The sequence below is a fragment of the Zychaea mexicana genome, assembly GCF_025766255.1.
Source record: "Zychaea mexicana strain RSA 1403 chromosome Unknown BDB00scaffold_21, whole genome shotgun sequence".
In the NCBI taxonomy this organism is placed as follows: Eukaryota; Fungi; Mucoromycota; class Mucoromycetes; order Mucorales; family Lichtheimiaceae; genus Zychaea; species Zychaea mexicana.
Genome location: NW_026516684.1, coordinates 227,856 through 249,458, shown reverse-complemented (window position 1 = coordinate 249,458; position 21,603 = coordinate 227,856). Strand labels below are relative to the sequence as shown.

The 21,603-nt window shown below is 43.9% G+C and overlaps 9 protein-coding genes across 9 annotated transcripts; 5 read left to right on the top strand and 4 right to left on the bottom strand.

The window, feature by feature from the left end:
- Positions 1-119: 119 nt before the first annotated feature.
- Positions 120-1,898, top strand: BDB00DRAFT_244546 (uncharacterized protein). Its single transcript, XM_053116633.1, has 3 exons — positions 120-840; positions 912-1,246; positions 1,347-1,898. Exons 1-3 carry the CDS (start codon positions 166-168, stop codon positions 1,834-1,836), a joined length of 1,500 nt encoding a protein of 499 aa, XP_052981623.1. The 5' UTR covers positions 120-165; the 3' UTR covers positions 1,837-1,898.
- Positions 1,899-2,697: 799 nt separating this feature from the next.
- Positions 2,698-3,729, top strand: BDB00DRAFT_244804 (uncharacterized protein). The gene has a single exon (XM_053116634.1). It carries the CDS (start codon positions 2,993-2,995, stop codon positions 3,581-3,583), a length of 591 nt encoding a protein of 196 aa, XP_052981622.1. The 5' UTR covers positions 2,698-2,992; the 3' UTR covers positions 3,584-3,729.
- A 916-nt stretch (positions 3,730-4,645) lies between these two features.
- Positions 4,646-5,300, top strand: BDB00DRAFT_870507 (uncharacterized protein; the record flags this gene model as incomplete). Its single annotated transcript, XM_053126711.1, has 4 exons — positions 4,646-4,656; positions 4,754-4,897; positions 4,998-5,088; positions 5,181-5,300. 4 exons carry the CDS (start codon positions 4,646-4,648, stop codon positions 5,298-5,300), a joined length of 366 nt encoding a protein of 121 aa, XP_052981621.1.
- A 193-nt stretch (positions 5,301-5,493) lies between these two features.
- BDB00DRAFT_870506 (ricin B lectin domain-containing protein) lies at positions 5,494-7,043 on the bottom strand (the record flags this gene model as incomplete). The annotated part of the gene is made up of 9 exons (XM_053126710.1): positions 5,494-5,613; positions 5,686-5,781; positions 5,858-5,997; positions 6,074-6,343; positions 6,444-6,461; positions 6,528-6,576; positions 6,667-6,690; positions 6,776-6,805; positions 6,954-7,043. The coding sequence occupies 9 exons, from the start codon at positions 7,041-7,043 to the stop codon at positions 5,494-5,496; spliced, it is 837 nt and encodes a 278-aa protein (XP_052981620.1).
- A 222-nt stretch (positions 7,044-7,265) lies between these two features.
- Positions 7,266-8,151, bottom strand: BDB00DRAFT_244251 (uncharacterized protein). The gene has a single exon (XM_053116632.1). The coding sequence runs from the start codon at positions 7,978-7,980 to the stop codon at positions 7,489-7,491; it is 492 nt and encodes a 163-aa protein (XP_052981619.1). The 5' UTR covers positions 7,981-8,151; the 3' UTR covers positions 7,266-7,488.
- On the top strand, positions 8,000-8,770 carry BDB00DRAFT_760248 (uncharacterized protein; the record flags this gene model as incomplete). Its single annotated transcript, XM_053119197.1, has 1 exon — positions 8,000-8,770. One exon carries the CDS (start codon positions 8,000-8,002, stop codon positions 8,768-8,770), a length of 771 nt encoding a protein of 256 aa, XP_052981618.1.
- Positions 8,771-9,037: 267 nt separating this feature from the next.
- Positions 9,038-11,540, bottom strand: BDB00DRAFT_814288 (kinase-like domain-containing protein). Its single transcript, XM_053122836.1, has 7 exons — positions 11,199-11,540; positions 10,957-11,067; positions 10,683-10,831; positions 10,355-10,589; positions 10,115-10,285; positions 9,941-9,962; positions 9,038-9,860 (listed from the first exon to the last, which is right to left on the bottom strand). The coding sequence occupies exons 1-7, from the start codon at positions 11,317-11,319 to the stop codon at positions 9,533-9,535; spliced, it is 1,137 nt and encodes a 378-aa protein (XP_052981617.1). The 5' UTR covers positions 11,320-11,540; the 3' UTR covers positions 9,038-9,532.
- A 2,150-nt stretch (positions 11,541-13,690) lies between these two features.
- BDB00DRAFT_954454 (Saccharopine dehydrogenase-domain-containing protein) lies at positions 13,691-15,394 on the top strand. The gene is made up of 4 exons (XM_053129636.1): positions 13,691-14,095; positions 14,176-14,270; positions 14,375-14,516; positions 14,593-15,394. Exons 1-4 carry the CDS (start codon positions 13,726-13,728, stop codon positions 15,324-15,326), a joined length of 1,341 nt encoding a protein of 446 aa, XP_052981616.1. The 5' UTR covers positions 13,691-13,725; the 3' UTR covers positions 15,327-15,394.
- Positions 15,395-18,471: 3,077 nt separating this feature from the next.
- On the bottom strand, positions 18,472-21,292 carry BDB00DRAFT_814283 (OPT oligopeptide transporter protein-domain-containing protein). Its single transcript, XM_053122835.1, has 3 exons — positions 21,001-21,292; positions 20,338-20,853; positions 18,472-20,160 (listed from the first exon to the last, which is right to left on the bottom strand). Exons 1-3 carry the CDS (start codon positions 21,191-21,193, stop codon positions 18,779-18,781), a joined length of 2,091 nt encoding a protein of 696 aa, XP_052981615.1. The 5' UTR covers positions 21,194-21,292; the 3' UTR covers positions 18,472-18,778.
- Positions 21,293-21,603: the final 311 nt, after the last annotated feature.

Below are 21,603 nucleotides of genomic sequence, written 5' to 3'. Positions count from 1 at the left end.
AAGTCAAAAAATGTTGACCAGGTACGTGTTTTTACTATATTTGGCATTTGGAACGACGCGTGCTTGGCTAGGCGGCATCATTTCCATTTTTCGTGTAAAATAAAAAAAAAAGGCGAGAGCGTGACACTATAACGTCCTTCTTTTTCTACTCCGTGGCAGGACTTCATGATCAACAACAACAAACGAAGTGCGCCACATGTAATCTTTCTAGTCAATGTCGTTGAGCCTGATATTGAAACGATCCAGCATTCGATATTAAACATTCTACTCTACTTTTTGGATTGCGTCGACAAAAGAACGACATGGGGCTACCGATTCTTCACCAGCAGCAGCGCAGCGTCCATATCGACTGCCAACCAACCGTTTCGTCCCATTTCCGTCAGTGCACTCGAAAAGTTTAAACAAGAACTTTTGCAACAACAGCATGTAACAACAACCACAACAACTGATGCTGCTGCTGTCGTCGCACCATTCGAAATAATCAAGCGCGTATTAATTCAATCGATCGCCGAGTTCCACTGGACCGATTCAAATTTATCGTCTGAATCACCTCGTCGACAACAGCAACCGCAAAGAAAGCAAAGTGTGGTGGACGTCAAGAACTTTATCTACCTTGTTACACCACTGCCACAAACATATACAAACTGGGAAGAGAACAAGTATATCCCAACTGCACCGATAGCATCACCATCATCATCATCGCTCCCGTCGTCAGGTATTGCTCTTGGATTGCGGTTCATGCATACGGAATTCCGTCGTTCGTTATGGGATTCATATATCGAAAATCGGATATCCTTGAGCTGGGTGGATACCTCCACCCACTTGTCAGATGATGTACAGGTAAAATCTTGATCCTTAAGGGAGGAAAAAAGAAAATGGAAAAGTAAAGCTTAAGATCATATTGTTTTTAGGAAGCGGAAGCATTATACAATGGCATGAATGCAGTGCTCCGGCCATTTGGAGGAAGCTATATGCGAGCATCGAACCTAACTGCGGATTATAACAGTTATGGTGTATCGTTTGCAAGCATGTTTCACAACTGGAATGCGCGAACCATCAGGGTGGTTTCAAAAGAGGCAGCAATACCAAGGACAGATGAGGAACTCTTACAAAGTAACAACAACGACAACAACGCAGATACCAAAGAAGCCACAGCCTCAACTACAATGTCGTGCTGCTCGGTTCAATTGCTTTTCACACCTCAGACTGCACCTATCCAAGCCGATATGTATCCTGTCAGGAAAAGGTAACACGACGTAAATGAACAAACAAGGAGTAGTCATATTAGTATCATCATTTCATTACTGACAACAGCATTGTTTCCCTACTTATATTACCATGCATAGTATTACGGGAACAATTCCTGTGGACGTGAAGCAGATTGATGTACTTTGTGCTGTATACCGATCCCAAATCAACATTCGATCGCTGGACACAGAGAAAACGCAACTCTATGTTTTGTTCGACAAAGGAAATGGCAGCAATGAATTATGCTTGTTTGGACAACAACTCAAGAGACGGGATGCGGTTGCAGTTGTACGGTTTGGAGATCGGTTCGGTATTTTGGAGCCCAGAATGTCAAACGCTGTCATACTTCGATTCCTTTGTATGGATTTCAAAATGTACGATATTGAGCCTGAGCCGCAACAGCATAGTATCATCTGTGGTCCAGCCGGCACAAATGTACTTGACTTTCTCGATATACCAGCAACTCCAACGAAAAAGGAAAAGCTCAGTAACCTGCTCAAAGAATCAAAGCAAGGAGGTCAACCATTGAAGCTTGCTCCGCTTTCACATGAATTGTTAAACACGCTCCAAGCGATGAAAGACAGGTGAGAGCAACCACTCTATTTCTATCTGATTGACTTATATACGCGCTATGTATCAAGGCCTTTAAAATTTCGAACATGGATGATGTACCTCTCATCCACTATTAGACGAAGGCAGCGAAAAACCAAGCTAGCTGAAAGCAAAGAAAAGAAAAAAGAACCTGTTACACCGTTACCATCACAAAAAAGCAAGGAGGAAGACATCTTCCAGCTACCAAAAACGACGGAATCGCTTCTACGATCATTGCAAGAAGTGTATTACGGAACTTTATATACCCACAAGGTTAGTAGAGCATCTATCTTTCTCTATTCCATTTCGTATTTTTACAGAGACAAAAACATTCCGGATCGTATGTGTTTTGCATATGCTAATCATATTACTGTGCTTAGTGGATCCTTTCCAACAGTATGAAGCTCATGTATGACTGCATAGACAACCTTGTGTCTCAATCCAACTCTATAGTAAGTATTTACTCGTTGACGTTTATCGTTCGGGGGGCAAAATTGACTGACAACCAAAACCAAAAAAAAAAAAAAAAAGTTACCCGAGGTGATTGCAACTGTCAAGAGCATGGCGATCAATTCTTCTGCATTTGACAGTAAGCATCGCGACTTGATACCCCGGCTCATGGGCTCATCTGACCTGAGCATAATTCCGGATGAAGAAGAGCGGCCCTATTTTATTGAGTGGAAAAGCAGCATTGTTCGATTACAAAGAAGGGAAATTTACGAGCTGGAACTCAAGGCACGCAATGCTTTAAAAACAAGAGAGTAAGCTATGATCGAGTCATGTATCCGCGCGTATATCCAAAAAATGGATGGGAAAGGGAGTGATCCTAGGAGGAATGCTGATATATGTGTGCTTATTGTAGAGGACGATTACAAATGGCTGTGTACATGCTACTGATATGGCTGGAACGACGAGCAGGTAAACGATCCAAGACAATGCGTGGACCCAAAGCAGCCGAGGACCACACTCCAGTCGACCTTGACAATCCAGATGTTGAAAACCAGCTGAACATCTACTATACGCGTGTGACGATTTGGGAAAATGTATATGATGTTGCTCAGTATTTGCACGAACTGGACAGTTTGGATATCAAAGAGCACAAATTGGATCCGGCCGATATTTCAAATGCCGCATTTTGTACCTGCATGAATCAATGGTAAGCTCTTTATGCACAATGGAAAAAGGGACTGCATGTTCGCTGACATACATACATTCGGTTGCCCTCATGTCTATATACAGTCTTTCACGTGTAGTACCTGATTGGACAAAACGCTTACTCGATCAATGCACTGAAGGCGACTTGATGTATAATGCCGAACCATCTTCATCACAAACGCCTACCATTGTAGATTCACAAACCTCAACTCAGTCTTTGCCATCCTCACAACAGAAACAACAACCACAACAGCAAAATAAACGGTCTTTTCAACAAAAGCATCAAAAGAAACGTGAACGGCCACCACCGGATCGCATTTCAACCAGCAGTAGTCATCGTTCGAAGAGGATGAAAACGTCGAATCTGAAGGACTTGCCATTTATGCGACGCGAGGTGGATCTTTCTGTACGCAAACGTCCTGAAAAGTCAACAAAAGCCGTAGCGGAAGAAGCCACCATGGCACGGATCCAACGATCGGCAGTCAACGGTGTTCCTACCATGAAACGTGTCGGTAGTTTCATCAAAAGTGCCATGTCACCTCGACGTAAGTTCCTGGATATATCCAACAAAAAGGGATCCAAAAGCTGAAAAGAGCAAAAAAAAGGGGGGGGGGGTGCTGGTAGACCTGAACCTAAATTGGAAAAAAAAATACACTAGGCTCCAAGCCAGAAAAACACGAAGAGGAAGAAGATCGAATACTCAAAATACGACAGCCAGCGTCACCTACAACGCCACGTACGCGCTTCAAGCGTGATTTCGGTGTTTCTCTTTCAGGATTTGGCTATACACCGCATCGACATGGTGGCGACACTACGCCGTCGCATCGATCCCATTTATCACAGCCCAGCCTGTTGGATGACTTTGATGATGATGATGACGACATGGATGGAATGATGTTGAGTGGAGGACAAACAACAATGCAAGTGAATGATGATGATGACACGCTTGACTTGATTGACGACGACGACGACGACGACGCAATGGCGACGGCACGAACACCACGTCGAGTGAAAAAACTCATGATGGATAATACGCCAAGTGGACGCTATTCGAAATTCAAAAACACAACACCGTACCGAAGGCCCAGAAACAACTTTACGGAGGCACTGCTAGCCATGTCGTCCTCGGCGCCTGCTGACATTTCGGGCAGTGGTGGTGATCATTTGGATGACTTGTATCTAAGTGGCGAAGGAGAAGAAGAGGATGCTGATGGTCTTGGCGCTTTGGATCTGACCCAGATCAGTAGCTTCAACACAAATCCATTACGCTTAGATAGTGATGAAGAGGATGACGTTGACGATGATGACGATAATCCATATTTGTACAAATAATAATAACAAAAGAGAAAACAATTACTGTACATAGATCACTTAGGCACTGGTGACGTGTGATGCATGTATGTTTCACCATTGTCTTCTCTATCAACACACACAAAAACGGGTGTTTTCCATGTTTACTACTACAGTTGGTCTCGCGAGTTTTGGCTCAAGAAATACAAAAAAAAAAAAAAAGTACCGAAAAAGTGAATAGATTAGATGCAAGAGTAAAAAAAAAATAAATCATGCCACCACCCCCAGCACTGTCGAAAATGTTTGGAAAACATTCCGAGTCCCTTTCTCTCTGTTTTCTTTCTTCTTTCATTCACCTTTTATGCCATCAAGGTAAACATTCAAAGGCCACGGCCATAGTAGTACGGCGGCGGGGGCCTCGTTACAAGACAAAAATAGCAGTAGTCTTAAAAAAACCTTTCGGGAATAGTTTTCGTATTGTAGTGGCCGCTGACGACACGCTAGCATCACATCATGCTCTGGCGTTTGCTATCGATCTCTGTTCAAAGATTCCAGACAGTGTACTACAAGTGATCCATGCTGTTGGTCTGAATGCACCGGGCACCTCTTTATTGTAAGCCTTTGTTTTTAACGGGACATGTTTTCTTGGATACTCATGCTCTGTGTGTGTTTGTGTGTGTTTGTTTCAAACCTCCCCCCCCACAAAACGACAGAGGGTCACTGGATCGAACGAACAACATGGAAATACAAGCAGAAGCAAAAAACACAGAGAAAAGATTACGGCAGGCTCTTCCTGAAGGCACGGTAAGCCAAAAAAAAAAAAAGAAAAACGTTGGGAGTGTCTACAGCTCCCAGTTTTCAAAAAAGTGACCTCTCTTTTTTTTTTAATAAAACAGGAGCTGGTCATGAAGGAAGCATACGAACCTGTACAAGACATCATTGCCGAATTTGTCAACCAGAATCCACCTGACATGTTTGTGGTCGGCTCCTCCAATCGGACAGGGTTGGAAAGGTAGAACATGTGTTAAGGGTGTGTGTGTTTTTTTTTTATTGTGTCAATGGAGTAACTTTTTTTTTTTCTTTTGTATGCATCAAAGATTGGTATTGGGATCCGTAAGCGACCATTGCATGCATCACTGTCATTGCCCGGTTACACGGATTGTTTTGGATATGAAGCAGCAAAAGGATCGCTAATAAAAGCCACTACTTTCACAACGACGACGATTCGTATTCGCGAGCAAAATAGCTGGCCGCAGCTTGTTCTGCTGTGCGTACCAGTTCACAGGGTTGTTGCTGGTCGGATGGGATCTTGTCTTTCAGCTCAGCCATCTGTTTCCAAACAAATTAACACTTTTCTTTTTGGGATTGTTTGCTATTCGTATGAATTGGCTTAAACTTTACTTGTTGTGCTACCAAGGACTGGATGGTCTCTCTTGCTTGAGGGGTCACGATAGGCTCGTCCTTTTTCTTTTGTGCGAGCAGATAGCGTCGGATACCCTTTTGTTGTTGTTGTTTATAGAGTTAGCAAAAAATGAGGGGTAAACAGTTCCAATAGACCTTTGTTCTGATATACCTCGAATGCTGCAGCACCCGCTATCTGTTTACCCGAGTAGGAGTAGGAGGAGGAAGAGGTTGGCATGTTTTCATGGTACACTTGTCGATGGTAGTCGCAAAGGTCCTCTGGCTGAGGGAACTCGGTCAGGTGCTTCTGCACTAAAAATACACACACATTTGCCTATTAACCACTCAGCCCCCGGGGGCAGGATATATTTTGTTTTTTTCAACTTACACGGTGGTGGCCGCAGCAAGGCAAGGTCCTGCTTGGACCTCGTATCTTGGAATGGCTGTATCAGCCACTGTTGGGTTGTGTTACTGCCGGGTAATCTGCTGTTTAGAAAGATGGAGGCTGCGTCCTTGTACTCTCCGCCACGAATGTCGAGCACCAGGTTAGGCGATGCTGCGGGGAAGATGTAGCCGTCCTTATACTGCCATCGCTGGTTGTGTGCGAGTCCTGGCTTCCGTGCGTACTGGATAATTGCCTTGTCCTTTTTGATATCGCCTATGATATGTGTGTAAGTGTAAGTGTAAGTGTGTAAGTGTGTAAGTGTGTATGGGTGCACAAGTGCAAAGTATCTCCTCATTCTTTCTTCTCACTCTACCTCCGCGAATATCTAGCACTGTTCGGGAAAAAGACATAAAGTAAATAGAATGCTTTGTCTATTATCATCAAGTGTGCGGCCTACCTAGTCCTGACTTGCGATTGATCAAGAAGCCATCTTCATGCATCCACAGCTATTATTTGCAGCATGAACACACACAAGGAAAGGGTTAACCCGCGGCCTACTAAGCCTGACGTTTCCTGTAAACATCCCACATTTTTACCTGGTTGATGCTATCCACCATTTTCTTTTTTAGAAATATTAAAAGTGAGCTTGAGCATTGTACGGAGGATGATTAGTAGTAGTAGTAGTAGTAGCAAACAACAACTTACTTGCGGCCAGATAATCATCGTGTAGTCGTTCTACAAAAGAATGCATTTTAATAATACTTTCCATTACTTTCTTAATAACGCCAAACTCGGTGGGGGTGGGGGGTGTGGTTGACAGGAGGGGAGGGAGGGAGGGAGAGACACGACACACACGAGAGACACTTTAGACAAGTTTTATTACCAGCATGCCGCCGTCATTGACATCCAGGGCCATGTCAGTGGCCTTGCAACGAATGAAAAAGAATCCCTCAGGGAAGTTGTCGACAAACATTTCCTGAATGAATGAATTGCCAAAGAGATATAAAAAGTAATAGCTGTTTAATGCGATAAAAGTGGATACCCGGGCCCTTGGGTGACAGTCTGAGGTGGTGGTAATAGCGGGTTATGTGTTTTTTTTTTGTTTCTTTGGGGGTGGGGGTGGTTAGAGGCGTTAATGTGTATTATTTGTCCCCTGAGGCAGTGGTGGTGGTGCGCGGGTCTATAAAAAGCGGCGAAAGCGTTACACAAAACGGATCCGATCCCGTAGCAAAAAAAAAACATTCTCTTTAAATAGTCTTTTTTCACTGGGAAACTTCGCCCCGCCCGCCTCCCCCATTGTTCGCACCGTATAAAAAGAGGCTCTTTTTCTTTTTTCCCCTCCCCCTTTTTTCTTTCTTCTTTTCCTCAGAGCAAGTCTACTTACTTTAATACCGCACTCTCTTATCCATTACATTACATCATGGGCTTGCCTCCAACGTTATCGCCACCCAAACCCGCCTTCTCCAAAAAGAAGATTGCCATGCAGCTGGCTCTCGGATGTCTGTTTGGCTTCTTTTTGATTTGTTCACTCGGCATTGATACGGTGTTAAAACAAGACTGTAAGTTGGGGGTGGGTGCTGCTGTCGTCGTAAGGAGAAACAAGAATGACTAACGCGTTTCTTTATAATAGTCGCGAGCTGTGCCTCGGACCTACAGGTCTGCCAGTCGCCGCCAGTGGGAGGTGTAGTACCACCAGAGACCATCGTCATCAGCACCGCCGACGACGAAATCGACACACCGTTCACCCTAAAGCAGCCAGCAGCAGCAGCAGCAGCAGCAGCGCCAAAGCAACGCAAAGACTTCCCATACACGATCGTCACCGCCAGCAGTGCCAACCACCTTTGCTCGCTCGAAAACTTTTTGTACTCACTCGACGCGCTGCGCGACCAAGTCGACCCATTCCCACGCATCGTCGTCTACAACATTGGCATGAACCGTACCCAACTGCCCGTCCTCGACCAACTCGTGCACAACGGCCTCATCGACGACCTGGTCACGTTTGACTACTTTAAATACCCGCGTTTCTGGGACGTCGCCATCAATGCGGGCGAGTATGCCTGGAAGACCGGCATTGTGGCCGAAGCTGCCGAGAAATACAACGACGGCGTACTCGTGTGGCTCGATGCTGGCAACATGGTCACTGCCGAATTCCTAAAAAACGCACCGCACTTGGTCCAGCGCCACCATGGCTTCTGGTCGCCTCGCAGCTCGTACCGTATGGCACGATGGACCCATCCGGGCATGCTCGATTACTTTGGCGAATCGATGGACGAGTATGGCAAATACGCCAACTGCAATGGTGCAGCCGTGGGCTTTGATGTTGCCAACGCCACCCTCAAGGCGAACATGGTGGATCAATGGCTCGAATGTGGCCTGCGCAAGCGATGCATTGCACCCGCTGGCTCATCGCGTCTGAACCATCGTCAAGACCAAGCGGTGCTCACCTATCTTGCGTACAAGAATGGATTCAAGTGCACCCGCAATCCGTCAAAGTACTATGGTCTCCAGATCCATCGCGACGTTTCCTGCGCAGCGAACCTTTTGGCATTGGAGGTGCAGAACAAGTTGAATCATCCCTCGGCTGTGGATTATCCCAAATGGCAACGCAGCGATACGCTTCAATTGTACAATCATCCTGAATGGCGTTATCCCGAGGACAAAGTGCCTGAGCACCTTGCTCAGTTATTTCAGTCTCGATAGATAGACCCCCCCCCTTGTTGTGCGTCTATGTCCCCCCTCCCTCCCTCTCTACATACATACATACACATATATCTCACATTACGCATAGACCACATCTATATTACGCACGCCCAACTATTACACACACCCCATACATAAGCCAAGCCCAGTTCCTTCTCTCTCCTCCTCATCTGTACATCAAGAAACAACCCATCCCATTCATTTCATGCACAAAAACACAATCTTTGTATATATTCTTTTTTGCATTTTAAATCTTAATATTAATTTCCACAAAACAAAGTTTTCTACTTTAAAAGCTGCAAGGGGTTGGGTGAAGAGATATGTGCTATTGTGGGCGGCTAAATAGTTTACAAGTGCTGCGCCCTGCGTCGATGTTTATAAAAATGCACACACACAAAACTTAATTTAGCAACAACCGCTGCTTTGGGGTTGGTCGGGCTGAGCACAACTGGTTAAAGAGAAAGCGTTTTTTTGGGTCAAGTGTCACCGTTGCACCACCACAAGAAACAGACAACCAAAAGAGAGGCCAAGGGAGTGCTTTTTTTTTCTCACATGCAGTGTCTACACGTCAGAGTATCAAGCACATGTTGCCACCATGACTTTTTACGCGGTGGTTCTGCTGCTGCTGATGGATGATGCGCTTGACGGCTGTGTTGTTGTTGTTGTTGCTGTTGTTGTTGTTGCTGCTGCTGTTGTGGCGATGGTGTGGTGTTGGGTCGTTGTTGTTGTTGTTGAGTAGGCACCGTGTGACAGTGAGCAGATTCACGGTTCGCTTGTTTCGAATGACGAGCCCGCGTCGTATCGTGCCGAGAGTTTCGGACATCCAGTTGATAGCGTGCACGGTGCTTTTTCAATATTCTCATGAGTGCGTGCATCTTTTTGTTGCCATGACTTCCCCACCCCCCCCAAAAAAAAAATACATGTAAAATAGGTCCATCTTCTTTTTACCTCCCAGCCCTTGCCATCGTTCAACAGCATCCAGTCATAAACACCATCGTCTTCTTCGTTTAGATTGCTCAGGGTTTTGGCAAAGAGGTCTCGCAAAAAGTCGTAATCCGGGTGCTCTTCGAATCCGAGTTTACGGACATATCTGTATAGATACACACACACACACATCGGATTGGCTACATTGTGCTTTCGGTTTTTTTACACACACTTTAAACCACTTACTGCAAGTAAATTCCAAACTCCTCTACAGAAAAAAAAAAGTGTAAATAATGCAGTATTAGCAGCGTTTGTAGTCTGTTTGTCGGGTGTGAGACGTGTGTTGCATGATAATACGACGGTCATGTGTTATACAAAGTCATCAGCATTACACAGAGCGTCGCTTAAAGAAAGGTTTACCTGGATATCCTGCGCATAGATCCTTGATCATGGTCGACTGTTTCTTTTCACCAATCTTTTCATACTTTTGCTTATTGGTAGCAGCCTTCAATCCCTGCCAAGGAAGCGACCCTCTCAAAAAGTACATGAACACGTGACCGAGTGACTCGAGATCATCACGTCTTGATTGCTCTAAAGAACATGGACTTGTTATTGAGGACGGTCATTCTCGCGAAGAAAAATAAAACAGGACAATTTTACCTCTTCCGAGATGGGTGTTTATGCTCATGTAACGTGCAGTCCCAGACAAGCTTTTACGTTCACGGTAGGGTATATGCTGTTTTGTTTTCGGATCACGATACTGCTTTGCCATGCCAAAGTCGATCAGGAAGACGGAGTTTGCGTGCTCAGTCCCTGGTTTACCGATCAAGAAATTGTCTGGCTTGATGTCGCGATAAATCAGACTTTTGTCGTGTATGCTTTGTACGCGAGTGATCTAATGAATTATAATCATTATCAAAAGGCTCTCTCTCTCTCTCTCTCTCCTCCTTTCTCTCTTTTTAAAACCAAAAAAACAGAATCTATGTACCATGTATCTAGCGAGCATGGCCACCGTCTTGATACTGAATCGTCTACTGCACATGTCATACAGATCCTCGAGACTTGGACCAAGCATGTCCAGCACCAATACATTATGTAATCCTTCTTGTCCAAAGTAATACGCAGATGGAATGCCCGCTAATTATAGTATTATTATTATTATTATTTAGATTTCAAGAGTTTATGGTTTGAACTATGTGATCCATAACGATAATTTCCTGATCTACTCACTCCCCTCCTATCCTCTTTAGAAAAAAGCTTACTTAAACCAGCCAGGATTTTATACGTGCGATACTCGTCTCGTAGTTGAGGTGCTTCTGACTTTCGAGATTCGAATTTTATTGCCACTTGTTGATTGCTAATGAGATTGGTACCTTTCATAAAAGTGAATGAAACCAAAAGTGAGTGAGTATTTTTTCACCCGAGGTTTCCGTTGAGTGTAAAAGACTTTTTCTTTGAGGGAGTAGTAGTAGTAGTAGTAGTAAGTTATGTCAATGAAACATACCTTCATAGATAATGCCAAAACTCCCTTCACCAATTTTACGGCCTACTTTGTAGTGCATGCCAACAACATTGGAAGGAGATGCTGATGAAGAGCTCGATTTACTATGCGACAGACGGGCCATTGTGAAAAATAACGTGGTGCGTGGTGCGTCGTGTGTATTATAGTATGGTATGACAAAAGACAGAACACCACAAACAAAAAAAAAAAGAGAAGAAGGGTGGTTGTATATGAGAAGGGAGAAAGAGAGGGGGGGGGTTTACTGGCTTGTGGATATGTGTGTAAGTGTGAAGAGAGAAGGAGGGAGGGAGGGAGGGAAAAGAGAGAGAAGAAAAAGAGGTGGTTTAACTACTACTGTTGTACTTACACAGACACACACACTGCTTTATGGAACCCACATCGAGCCATCGAAGATGGAAGGAGTCTCAAATCAAACTTCCAAAAGAGGTTATGTCACTCGCATGAACGCACTCGTAATATCGCACATCTTTACGCTTCGTGGAACCCGGATCTTTATTATATAGAAAGCGGGTCATGCACCCCATCTTTCAAAAAGAAGAACCGATGCGAATGTCAGCCACTCACACATCCCCGTGTTATAATATATATCTATGTCGGCGTAGTACGGGACGTTGTTGCTACGTGACAAATGTTTGATGGGATCGACAAGTTGTCAGTTGCAAAATGGGTGTTTGTTGTTACACCGAATATGTTTAAACCATTTCTGTCGCAGCTTGTCACTCTCGTTTGTTGCTGCTGCTTTACTTTGGGCAACTTTGCCACCTGTAATTAATAGTATCGCTACCCTTGTCATCAGTACGCTTTGTTAACATGTCGTTACAGCAAGCAGCCGAAATAAAGAAGCATGATTCACTTATCAGAGGGAAGGCCGAGTTTTTTTTCCTAGCGACAACAATGCTTTTTATACCTCATCCACATTTTTGTTGATTTCTCGTTCCAGTCTCTCTATAATAACTTTTACGGATCCGATTGGAGTCAGTTGTACATATGTCTTTTGAGGATGGTCTTACCGGATATGTGTATCATACCATGTATACAACAGTCGTCGTTGGATCAGAGCTAAAAGAAGACGCACGTCACTGGAGCATTGGGAAGGAATAGCGTATCCTCAGTATTGCGGCTCGCTTTGTTGTGGTTCAATGTTGTTTCATTGTTGTTGCTTTGAACTTTTGAAATGAGACGAGTAAACTGATTGGCATGCCCGTTTCGGCTGTTTCAGACGCGTCCTTTTGGTAATGTCCAAAGTCACGTTGACAACAAAAGTAAAAGAGCTTTGTCATTTTATTTTGAAAGCTACGTAAGCTGTAATCATGCCACTCGACCGTGGACGACCCTGCTGACAATGTCTGTCTCAACATCGTATTCAGAGTTTGTGTGCGAAAAACTGTATAGTGTGATAGACGTTAAAGAGTGTGTGCGTTTCGAAATCAAATTTCTGGAACCATTCACGATCAAAAGAGATACGTCTTTGTCTTTTTTCGTAAGGCTGACAATCATACAATGTGTACCAGAACGATGATTCATGTGGCACATGGCTTTGTTGTTGAATCATGATCGACAAGGTGGATAGCGACAGTCTATGCATACAAATAGTAGTTAATAGTCAAAGTCATACTTCCAGAGTAGCTGCGAAAAAAAGAACCACCAGCAAGTGCTGCTGGTATTTTTTTTTGATAGTGTATATTCCCAAGATTGAAAGTTTCAACGTGTAGGAAAAGAATATTTATTATTACAACGACCCAGCAAACGAGTCTATGGTTCGATTATAAACAGCTACTGGCTATATATATATTAATATATTTGCCACCACTACCGCAATCGTCTTATATGGCCGCGCAGGCACTTGTATATTGTGCTTTGGACTCTGCCTTCTTGATATGCTGATGCGATACTGTAATAAGAAAATAGGAAAGGGAATACCACTCCTTCTATTATTTCGCGTTATAAATGATACCATCAGGATCATCTTTCTCTTAACTTTGTAAAATACGCATTCATCTACCCGTCCGTCCCTGTGCGCTGTATCTTGTCAACAGAACAAAGGAAAGTAGTAGCATTGATGATTAAATGGATTGCTCTAAAGTTTGAGGAGCCATACCGATTACACCGCATTATCACATCTTTCGATGATTAATGGCATTATACAGTCCCTGTACACGCCATTGTCGGTATGAGAGCTCTAGTTACAAATAATGGTACAAATAAAGAAGTCTATGCCTATACATTGAACCTGCATGGTAATTTGACACAAAAGGAGTATTCCTTAAATAAGTCGCCGCGTCATTCTCGCCATTAAAAAAAACTATGTGTCAAAAGAAAGAGTTCCGTTTACAACTATATACGAATAGGTCTTGCGTTTATCCACTCAGCAAAAAGAGAATCTGTCAAAGTGATGATCAAAGAAAAAACGCCTGTACCACCATTAGAATTGCCATTTGTGTTCGTGTTTGCTCGTTCGGGGTCTGTTTTTCTCTCTCTCTCTCTGCAACGTCCCTTTATTCACCTAATAATGGCAGATACCCGTTACGACATTACTGTCTTTGGAGCAACCGGATTAACCGGTAGTCACATTGTTGAACATGTCTTTGAATTGTCTGTGTCGCAACCCGAAATGTATGCCCAAGGCTTTCGTTGGGCGATCGCAGGACGCAATCAAGAACGCATGAAGGAGCTCGTGCAAGAGTACATGAGCAAATACCCCGGTGCAACTATACCCGAACCAGATATTCTTATCGCTAACGTGGTGCGCCGCGATACTACAGACGCCATGGCCAAGCAATCCAAGGTCATTATCAACGCTGTTGGACCTTTCCGGTTCGCAGGAGAATACGTTGTGCGTTCTTGCGTTGAAAATAAGTGTGACTATGTTGACGTTACAGGTTTGTTCACGCTAATCAATTTTGATCGAAAGGATCCTATTTTAATATCTGTGTGTGTGTGTGTGGCCTATGTGATTTAGGTGAGCCGGAGTTCGTTGAACGAATGCAACGGACGTACCATGATCAAGCTCGCAAGAACGGCACGACGATTGTCCATTGCTGTGGATTTGATAGTGTAATTCATCTTTTATATATACATGATCTGTTGTAGAGAGAAGATACGGAAGTAAAAGGCTCATCTGGAAAATATGGTGTCATTCTATCTTTATACATCGATAGATACCTGCCGATATGGGATCACTGTTTGTCAAGGAACTTTACGAAGCAAAAGGATGGTCACCAGTACACATCGAAATGTTTCTAAGAATGTATTCCGGAGAAACAGGACTCCATGGTGGTTTTGGTACCTACGAGTCAGCAGGTAATGAGAGAGAATAAAAGAGTTGATGCAATGTACGAAATATGATCTAATTTAAGCGCTCATTTATGCTATCTAGTGCATGGCGTTGGTAGTGCCGAAGTGTTGAGAGAAATGCGAAAGGTGTCTGGACTAGCTAAACTGCCTCGTCCCGGTCCACCGCTCAAGCTAAAAAATGGGGTCCACTTCAATCGAGATATGCAAATGTACACGATCCCCTTTCCAGGTTCCGATTCCAGCGTTGTTCGACTCTCGCAGCAACTACTATTGAGTGGTTATGGTCAGCCACCCAAACCAGTGACCAACAAGACGATGCCACCCACAATCCAGTTTACCGCCTATATTCTATTACCGTCGTTCTGGATTATGGTCTTGATGGTGGTCTATGGTACTATCTTTTCGTTCCTTGCAGCGACCCCCTGGGGACGTAATCTACTGTTGAACCATCCAGAGCGCTTTTCGCATGGCGTATTCTCCAAAAAGAATCCAACGGACGAACAACTGAAAGATTCAAGCTTTGAAATGACCCTTTTGGCCAAGGGATACACATCGCGCACTGTTCCAAACGGTAACGTCGACCCTGATTGTAATGCCAAAATTGTTGTGCGGGGTCCCGAACCAGGTTATATTGCAACCCCACGTATCGTGCTCCAGTCTGCACTGGCCTTGTTGCAAGGCAAAGCGAACGGTCAGGTTCCCTTTGGTGTTTTGACACCGAGCGCTGCGTTCTGGAACACAGACCTGCTCAAACGATTACCGTCTGTAGGCATCTCTTTAGAAGAGGTGGTTTGGAAAGAAAAGATAACTAAATAAACGTGGGGGTTGATAGTAGTGACGCTGACTCGATTCATGGAATTCTTTTATTTAAGAAACGTCGCCAGTGTTTAGTAGTGTCTATATGTACATGTACTCAGTTATTGGATTGCTATATAGGAAATCGTCATCCAAGGAAAAGAAATTGATACTTTAGTATGTCATTGTTGATCATGCTGATATAACCAAATGGACTGGTTCGCATTGTACTTTGACGACAATTAAATCGCATGCGGCGTGGTGCTTTGATATGATAGAACGACAATAGAAGAATGCATAGCTTAATTTTCCTCTGTTTCTTTGTTACTCATTTTCCTTACCCATCTTTTTGGAAGGATAAACAAACATATTATATAGAAAATAACAGTTTAAAACGAAAAAGAAAACCGGTCGGAAGGTAGCCGTTGACGACAGAGTATTTTTTTTAGTAATTCTAGTTGGCAGTTTCATCGACTAGTACTATTACTACTGCTACGGACAACAATTACCCTATGGCCAGGTAGTGAGCTTTCTTGTCATCACGGGTGATTAAGACAATGATGTGGCAGCAAGTGAGTCTACGTTGTTGAACAGCTTGCAGTAATGATTGTATAGCAGTAGTGATGCACTTGAATGTTTGGATCCTTCCTGGATTTCTACACAGCTTTTTACTTAATAGGCTTATAGCCTGCCATCCAGCCCAATCAGTCTTTAACAAAAAAAAAACAATAACAAATGGCATCGACAGCAAGGAACAGCATATTATGATGCCGACCACTATTATTAACTGTTTGTGTGGTTCCCCACCTTGTGTCTCATACATACACGCACAGAGAGAAAGCGAAACGGGTTGCCATTAACCCGACTGACTGTTTTTGGTTGTAACCGGCGTGTGTTCCAATGCCAGGTGCATACAGCCCCATTGTGATCCCAGGCATAATACTTGCTTGCTGGTGCTGCTGCACTCGCTTATAAACATATGCTGTACATGGCCCTTTAACGTAATTTTTTTTTGCAATTAGCACAGAGAGAGAGAGATAGCATGGGGGAGCTGTCAGATTATGTGAGTCTATATAAATTATTTTCTTTCAATTACATCCCCCACTCTTCTTTTCCTCTCACGTACTCGCACAGTCACTGCACTGCCGTACATACTACTACTACTTGTCGTATACTACTCCACTATATCATGCTGAGCTTTATTTATCCACGACACCACCGACACTTTGATGAAGACTATGAGTCTCCCCTTGCTACTTTAAACACTACTGGAAGTTCGGGTACAACATTCTCGTCCTTCATCAAACGCGGGCACTTGTTACGAAGAAAGCAATCCTCTGCATCATCGTCATCATCTTCTTCTTCGGAAGGGGAGCAACCAAAATACCATTCCTATCAAAGCCCACACCGTCGAGTAACATTTTCCCGCGTAGTCATTGTCAATGACCCTACCACATTTCTAATCGTCAAGGAGGACCATACCAACCTCAACACGCTAGGTCGTCGACCGAGCAAGCAACGCATTGATGAATGGTTACGCCGGTCAGCATCGATTTGATAAGTGTACCGGGACTCTGCTGCTACTGTACCATCATCAAAACTAGCTAGCGTGCATCACTGACACTACTATGCACTACTACACGTTTTTACCCTACCCTCTCCCTTCAATCACACCCCAACAAAATATGTTTCTTTTTGTTCGCTTCTTGTAGTAGTATGTATGGAACGCTGTGCTTTTCCATCCATGTGGTTCTTATTTCCGTCATTTGTTTTGCCTTTCATACATACCATTAAAGCATATATTTGCCTTTCTATGTTTGATGATAGTGAGAGAAGTGTCAATAACGACAGCAAACTATCTTTTTGTCGTACAGTTAGTTGAATGGCAAAACATATTACTGATGGTCCGGTGACATGCATAAGGAAAGTGGAAAGCAATATAATGTGTACTATTGTACGCTTGAAAATATGACCTGACAATTACAAAAGATTTATAGACACGAGGTACGATAACATTCGATCATCTTATCAGTACACACAACGTAAATAAAAGAAAAAGTGCGAAAGAGCGATACAACAGGGCAATGAGTCCGATGATAACATATCAGTTGCTCCGCCACCGCCGTGCTGCATTGCATCTTCTATTAGTTTATATCCAAATAGTGCAGTGTTTTGATCATTTGACACTGCAAAAACACGTATCGCAGCAAAGAATACATATCGTATTGGGTTGTGCATGTATGTAATTGTTGCATTTCGGTTATACTCCATTTAGATAAAATGACCGTAAAGGTATAGCATGTTACTCCCTTGTAGGGCGCGTGTATATGTTTTAAAGTTTGGATGCAGCACGTTATATATACATGTACTCTAGATGAAAAGAGGGGAAGGATGAGGGAAGATGAAGACACAACAAGCAGGGGAAACCTGCATAGATATCTGTATGTATACACTCGGTATCTGCTTTATTATTTCATCTCTCGTTTAGATCCAGGAAGGATCTATAGTTGAGTAGGTACGACGCACGCACTTTTGGAGTTCTGCTTGTTTATACATTGTGTACACTGTACATAGTGGCGAATTTACCTAAATCATCATCGATGAGATGTTCAATTTTCTTTTTTTCTTAATCCATAGACCTCTTCGCTCTGTGAATAAGTGAAAAGGAAATGGTGATCAGCAAAAAAATACAGTTTCTGGAGCTTTTATTAGTATCTAGTTCTAAACTGTTTGAAAAGCTCGAAACGTTTCCAAAGGGACGACTCGAATATTTTCATTTCCTTAAAATAATTGATGTGTGCTGCGCTTTTCTGTGCGGTGGAAAAACGTGGCACGGGACAGGGTCCAGCACGTCTGGTGCTGCAAAATCATCATCGAAAACACTACAGCAATTGTTGTACAATGCAGTCATTAAAAAGCGTGGCTGAACGTTTTTCTGGCGAGAGATCAGTGATCTCATGTCGCAACTGTACGACATAATATCTACAACGTGTGTATTATCTATGTTACTCTGCGCACAACGTTGGTATGAAGTTGTACGTGTGATCTGTTTAGAATTAAAAAGCGACATCAGGTGTATGTGCTAAATACAATAACGTTGTGATTACAACGTGATCTGCCTCAAATCATCAAAATCAAAAAATAAAACAACACAATGAAGCAGTAGAACACAGCCAACTGTTACATAGCCGCATAGTCTCTCGTGTCTATTCACTTATCATCACTACTATACGTTAACTTGTTATTACACAGCTCATAATATCTTTCTCAACGAATGAACTAAAGAGGAAATTAATGACTTTTTCTTGGTATGTCGTGTATGTATAGTGTGAGGGATAAAAACGTAGTATGTAAGATGAGAGATATACAGTTACATTGGAAGTAGAAGAGGTAGACAACAGGAGGAGGATGTATAAAGTACCAAGTAGTGTAAAGTTATTTTTATGTACAAAATCGAGTGAATACACAGTTTTTCAAGGACAATTCTCTGTGAGTTGATCTATACAAGAAACGGCAATCACATTGCCCTCCAAACCGGCAAGATGAAAAACTGCTCTGAGAATAGCCGATACACCTTGTCCAGCAATCATACCTCCAGCAGCGGCGTATATGTACATGTGATAAGCGTCTGGCTTGAATCGTTTCCAGATCTTACCCGCGGACCAGCCAATGAACATGGACAAGGGCACGTCAGGTGTACTGTTGACCATGGCAAGACCAGCAACGCTCAACGAAGGGAAGTATTTGTGATATTTTTCGGGCAGGAGGAACTGGCGCACAACAGGGCCCAAAACGCCCACTACTGCAAAGCAACAAGTGACGATAATGCAATCCCGCGACAACGTGGCACCACCCGTTACTAGCTGTGTGACACTCATCCACGCCCAGACACCGGTGAGGCCAAACTCGCACTTGGCAGAGGTATCCTGGGTAATGATGCACGGATAAGCGTCTGTGAAGAGGATGAACAAGGCAACGGCGATACCGACAGCGACAAAGGATGCCAGCACTTGGGTAATAAATTGAGCACGCGGCGAGGCACCGACCAACTGGCCTGTTTTGAGATCGCCAACCATATCGACAGACTGGGCTGCTGCGCATGCAGTGATGTTGCCTGCCATCAGGTTGTTCTTTTGAATTTGTTCGATACTGGAGCCTGGCATACCAGCAAAGATCAATTGAGACATCTTAGCAACACTGCCCGTCGGATTGATATCGGTCTCGCCTGCTGCTTGGATACCGACAAAGGCCATCAAAAATGCCAGAATTACCGAAACGATTGTTTGGTAGACAACCATGCCAAAGAATTCTCCCATGATGGCACAGGTAAATATGATGGAAAGAATGAGACCAAGCATCCACCACCATGCAGGCACAAGTTCATCAGGTCCGTAAGCTTCGTCATCATGGGTGGTAGGTCGTCGAACGGAGTAAGGCGTGTGCTTGCCTAGCAGCATGCGGCTAATGTGGCCGAAGGCGCGTTTGCTAACAGCAGCCATTTCCAAGATGCCGCCTTTGATGCCACGGTATAACGTGTCGTAGCGCACAAATAGCTCGGCAAAGGCGGCGAGGACTAGCATGGCAATACCTGGCCACAAAAAGAAAGAGCGCGTCGTGTCACCATGGTCGACAAATCCGTATGGCTTGACAAAGTAGCCAGTTGAAACTAAGCAGGGACCAATGATGCCATATACCAAAATAGTGGTCACCAAGAATGGGATGACAACAGAGCCAGGCGTCATGAGACCGGCGCCGTAAAAGGGGAAGTCAAATTTCAGATGCCATGCCCAGGTCGAGTCCGCAGCCGCTAGGTTTCCGTATCCTGCCGCGGTTCCGATCCAGTAGAAGATGTGTACTAAATAAGAAAGCGATAGAGAATGCCATAAGTCAGACAGCGTGAGAAATTTATCAAACTTTGACAATACTGATCTATCAAAAAAAATTCTGGGTATTTTTTCTCTATAAGGGAAAAAGAAGAGGAAGAAGAAAATAATAATGATGGCAGTAAAAGCCCAAACGCAGATATACTTACAGGTGTCAAAGAACGGCACAAAATAGCCGAGAATACCCCAACAAAACGTAAAGCAGAACCAGAACGCCATCCACTTTGCCTTTTTCATACCGCCCTCATGGCCCTCTTGGGAACCATGAAGCGAAAGGATGGTGGTGGCCGATGCACGCGGAGTCGGGAACGTCAAATCTTGTTTGACCACAAAATGCCGTCGAAGCGGGACGGCAAAAAACAAGCCGTAAAACGCCGCAGAGACAGTGAACAGCGTCAGTGCAACAATGTCCTGGCGAGGGGTAGTCATCAGGCCGAGCTTATAAAGGGCAGGGATCGAGGAGATGAATCCGCTGAACAGACCACCTGACGTAGTAGCTGCGGTTTGTGCGGTGACGTTTTCCTTGGGCCCAAAGTAGCCACCACCCCAGGCGAGCGGAAGTCGGGTCGAGAGCGGTTTGATGATAGCAAACGAAAAAATGGCACCAAAAATACCAGCGCCAAAAGTGAATCCGACCTTTAAGCCAAGGTACATGTTGGAGGCGGCTGTTATTAAAATATACACTTCGTTAACAATACGCTTCGGATATACTACAAAAGGGGAAACTCAGGGACCACCGCTGGCTGTGTAACCCCACAGAAAACAACGACAAAACACAACCAAAAAAGCGTGTTTCGTTGCAAACGACTCACCAACAAAGCATCCAAGGAACGACCCTAGGATTGCCGCACGCCATGTAAATTGCGTTTCTTCTTCTTTGGTTTCTGGTGAAGCGAAAGTCTTTTTGCTGTTCAAATCGTCGAGCTCGTTGAGGTTCAATTCTTGCTGTGCCGCGATTTCGTGCGATTTGCTTTTGGGAGGGGTATCCAGAGCACGCTTCTTCATTGTTTATTTAAAAAACGGACAAGTGAAGAAGATAACAGCAAAGGAAAATAAAAGAATAAGAGTGGGGGGTGGGGAGAGGAGTGGGGAATAAGTGAAAGAAGAAGAGAGTTTTTTCATCAAACGCACGAATGGCCAATTATCCTTTATACCTTATTTTTTCTCCTGTCTCTCACACCGTACTCAGGACGCGGCAAGAACTCCGGTGACGGTACCCTTATGTAGCAGGTGTCTCTCTTCCAGCTGAGATCAAACATATTGAAGATCTTTGTCATTAAATAAAATTTGCTGTCAAAAGAAGAGGCCGATCAGTGAATCAAAAGAAACGCAGTACTTTTGCTTCCATTGTTTCTTTCGAATGCATTGGTCTTTATCGTTTTTGTACTAGCAAGGCATTAACCAGAAATTTTTCA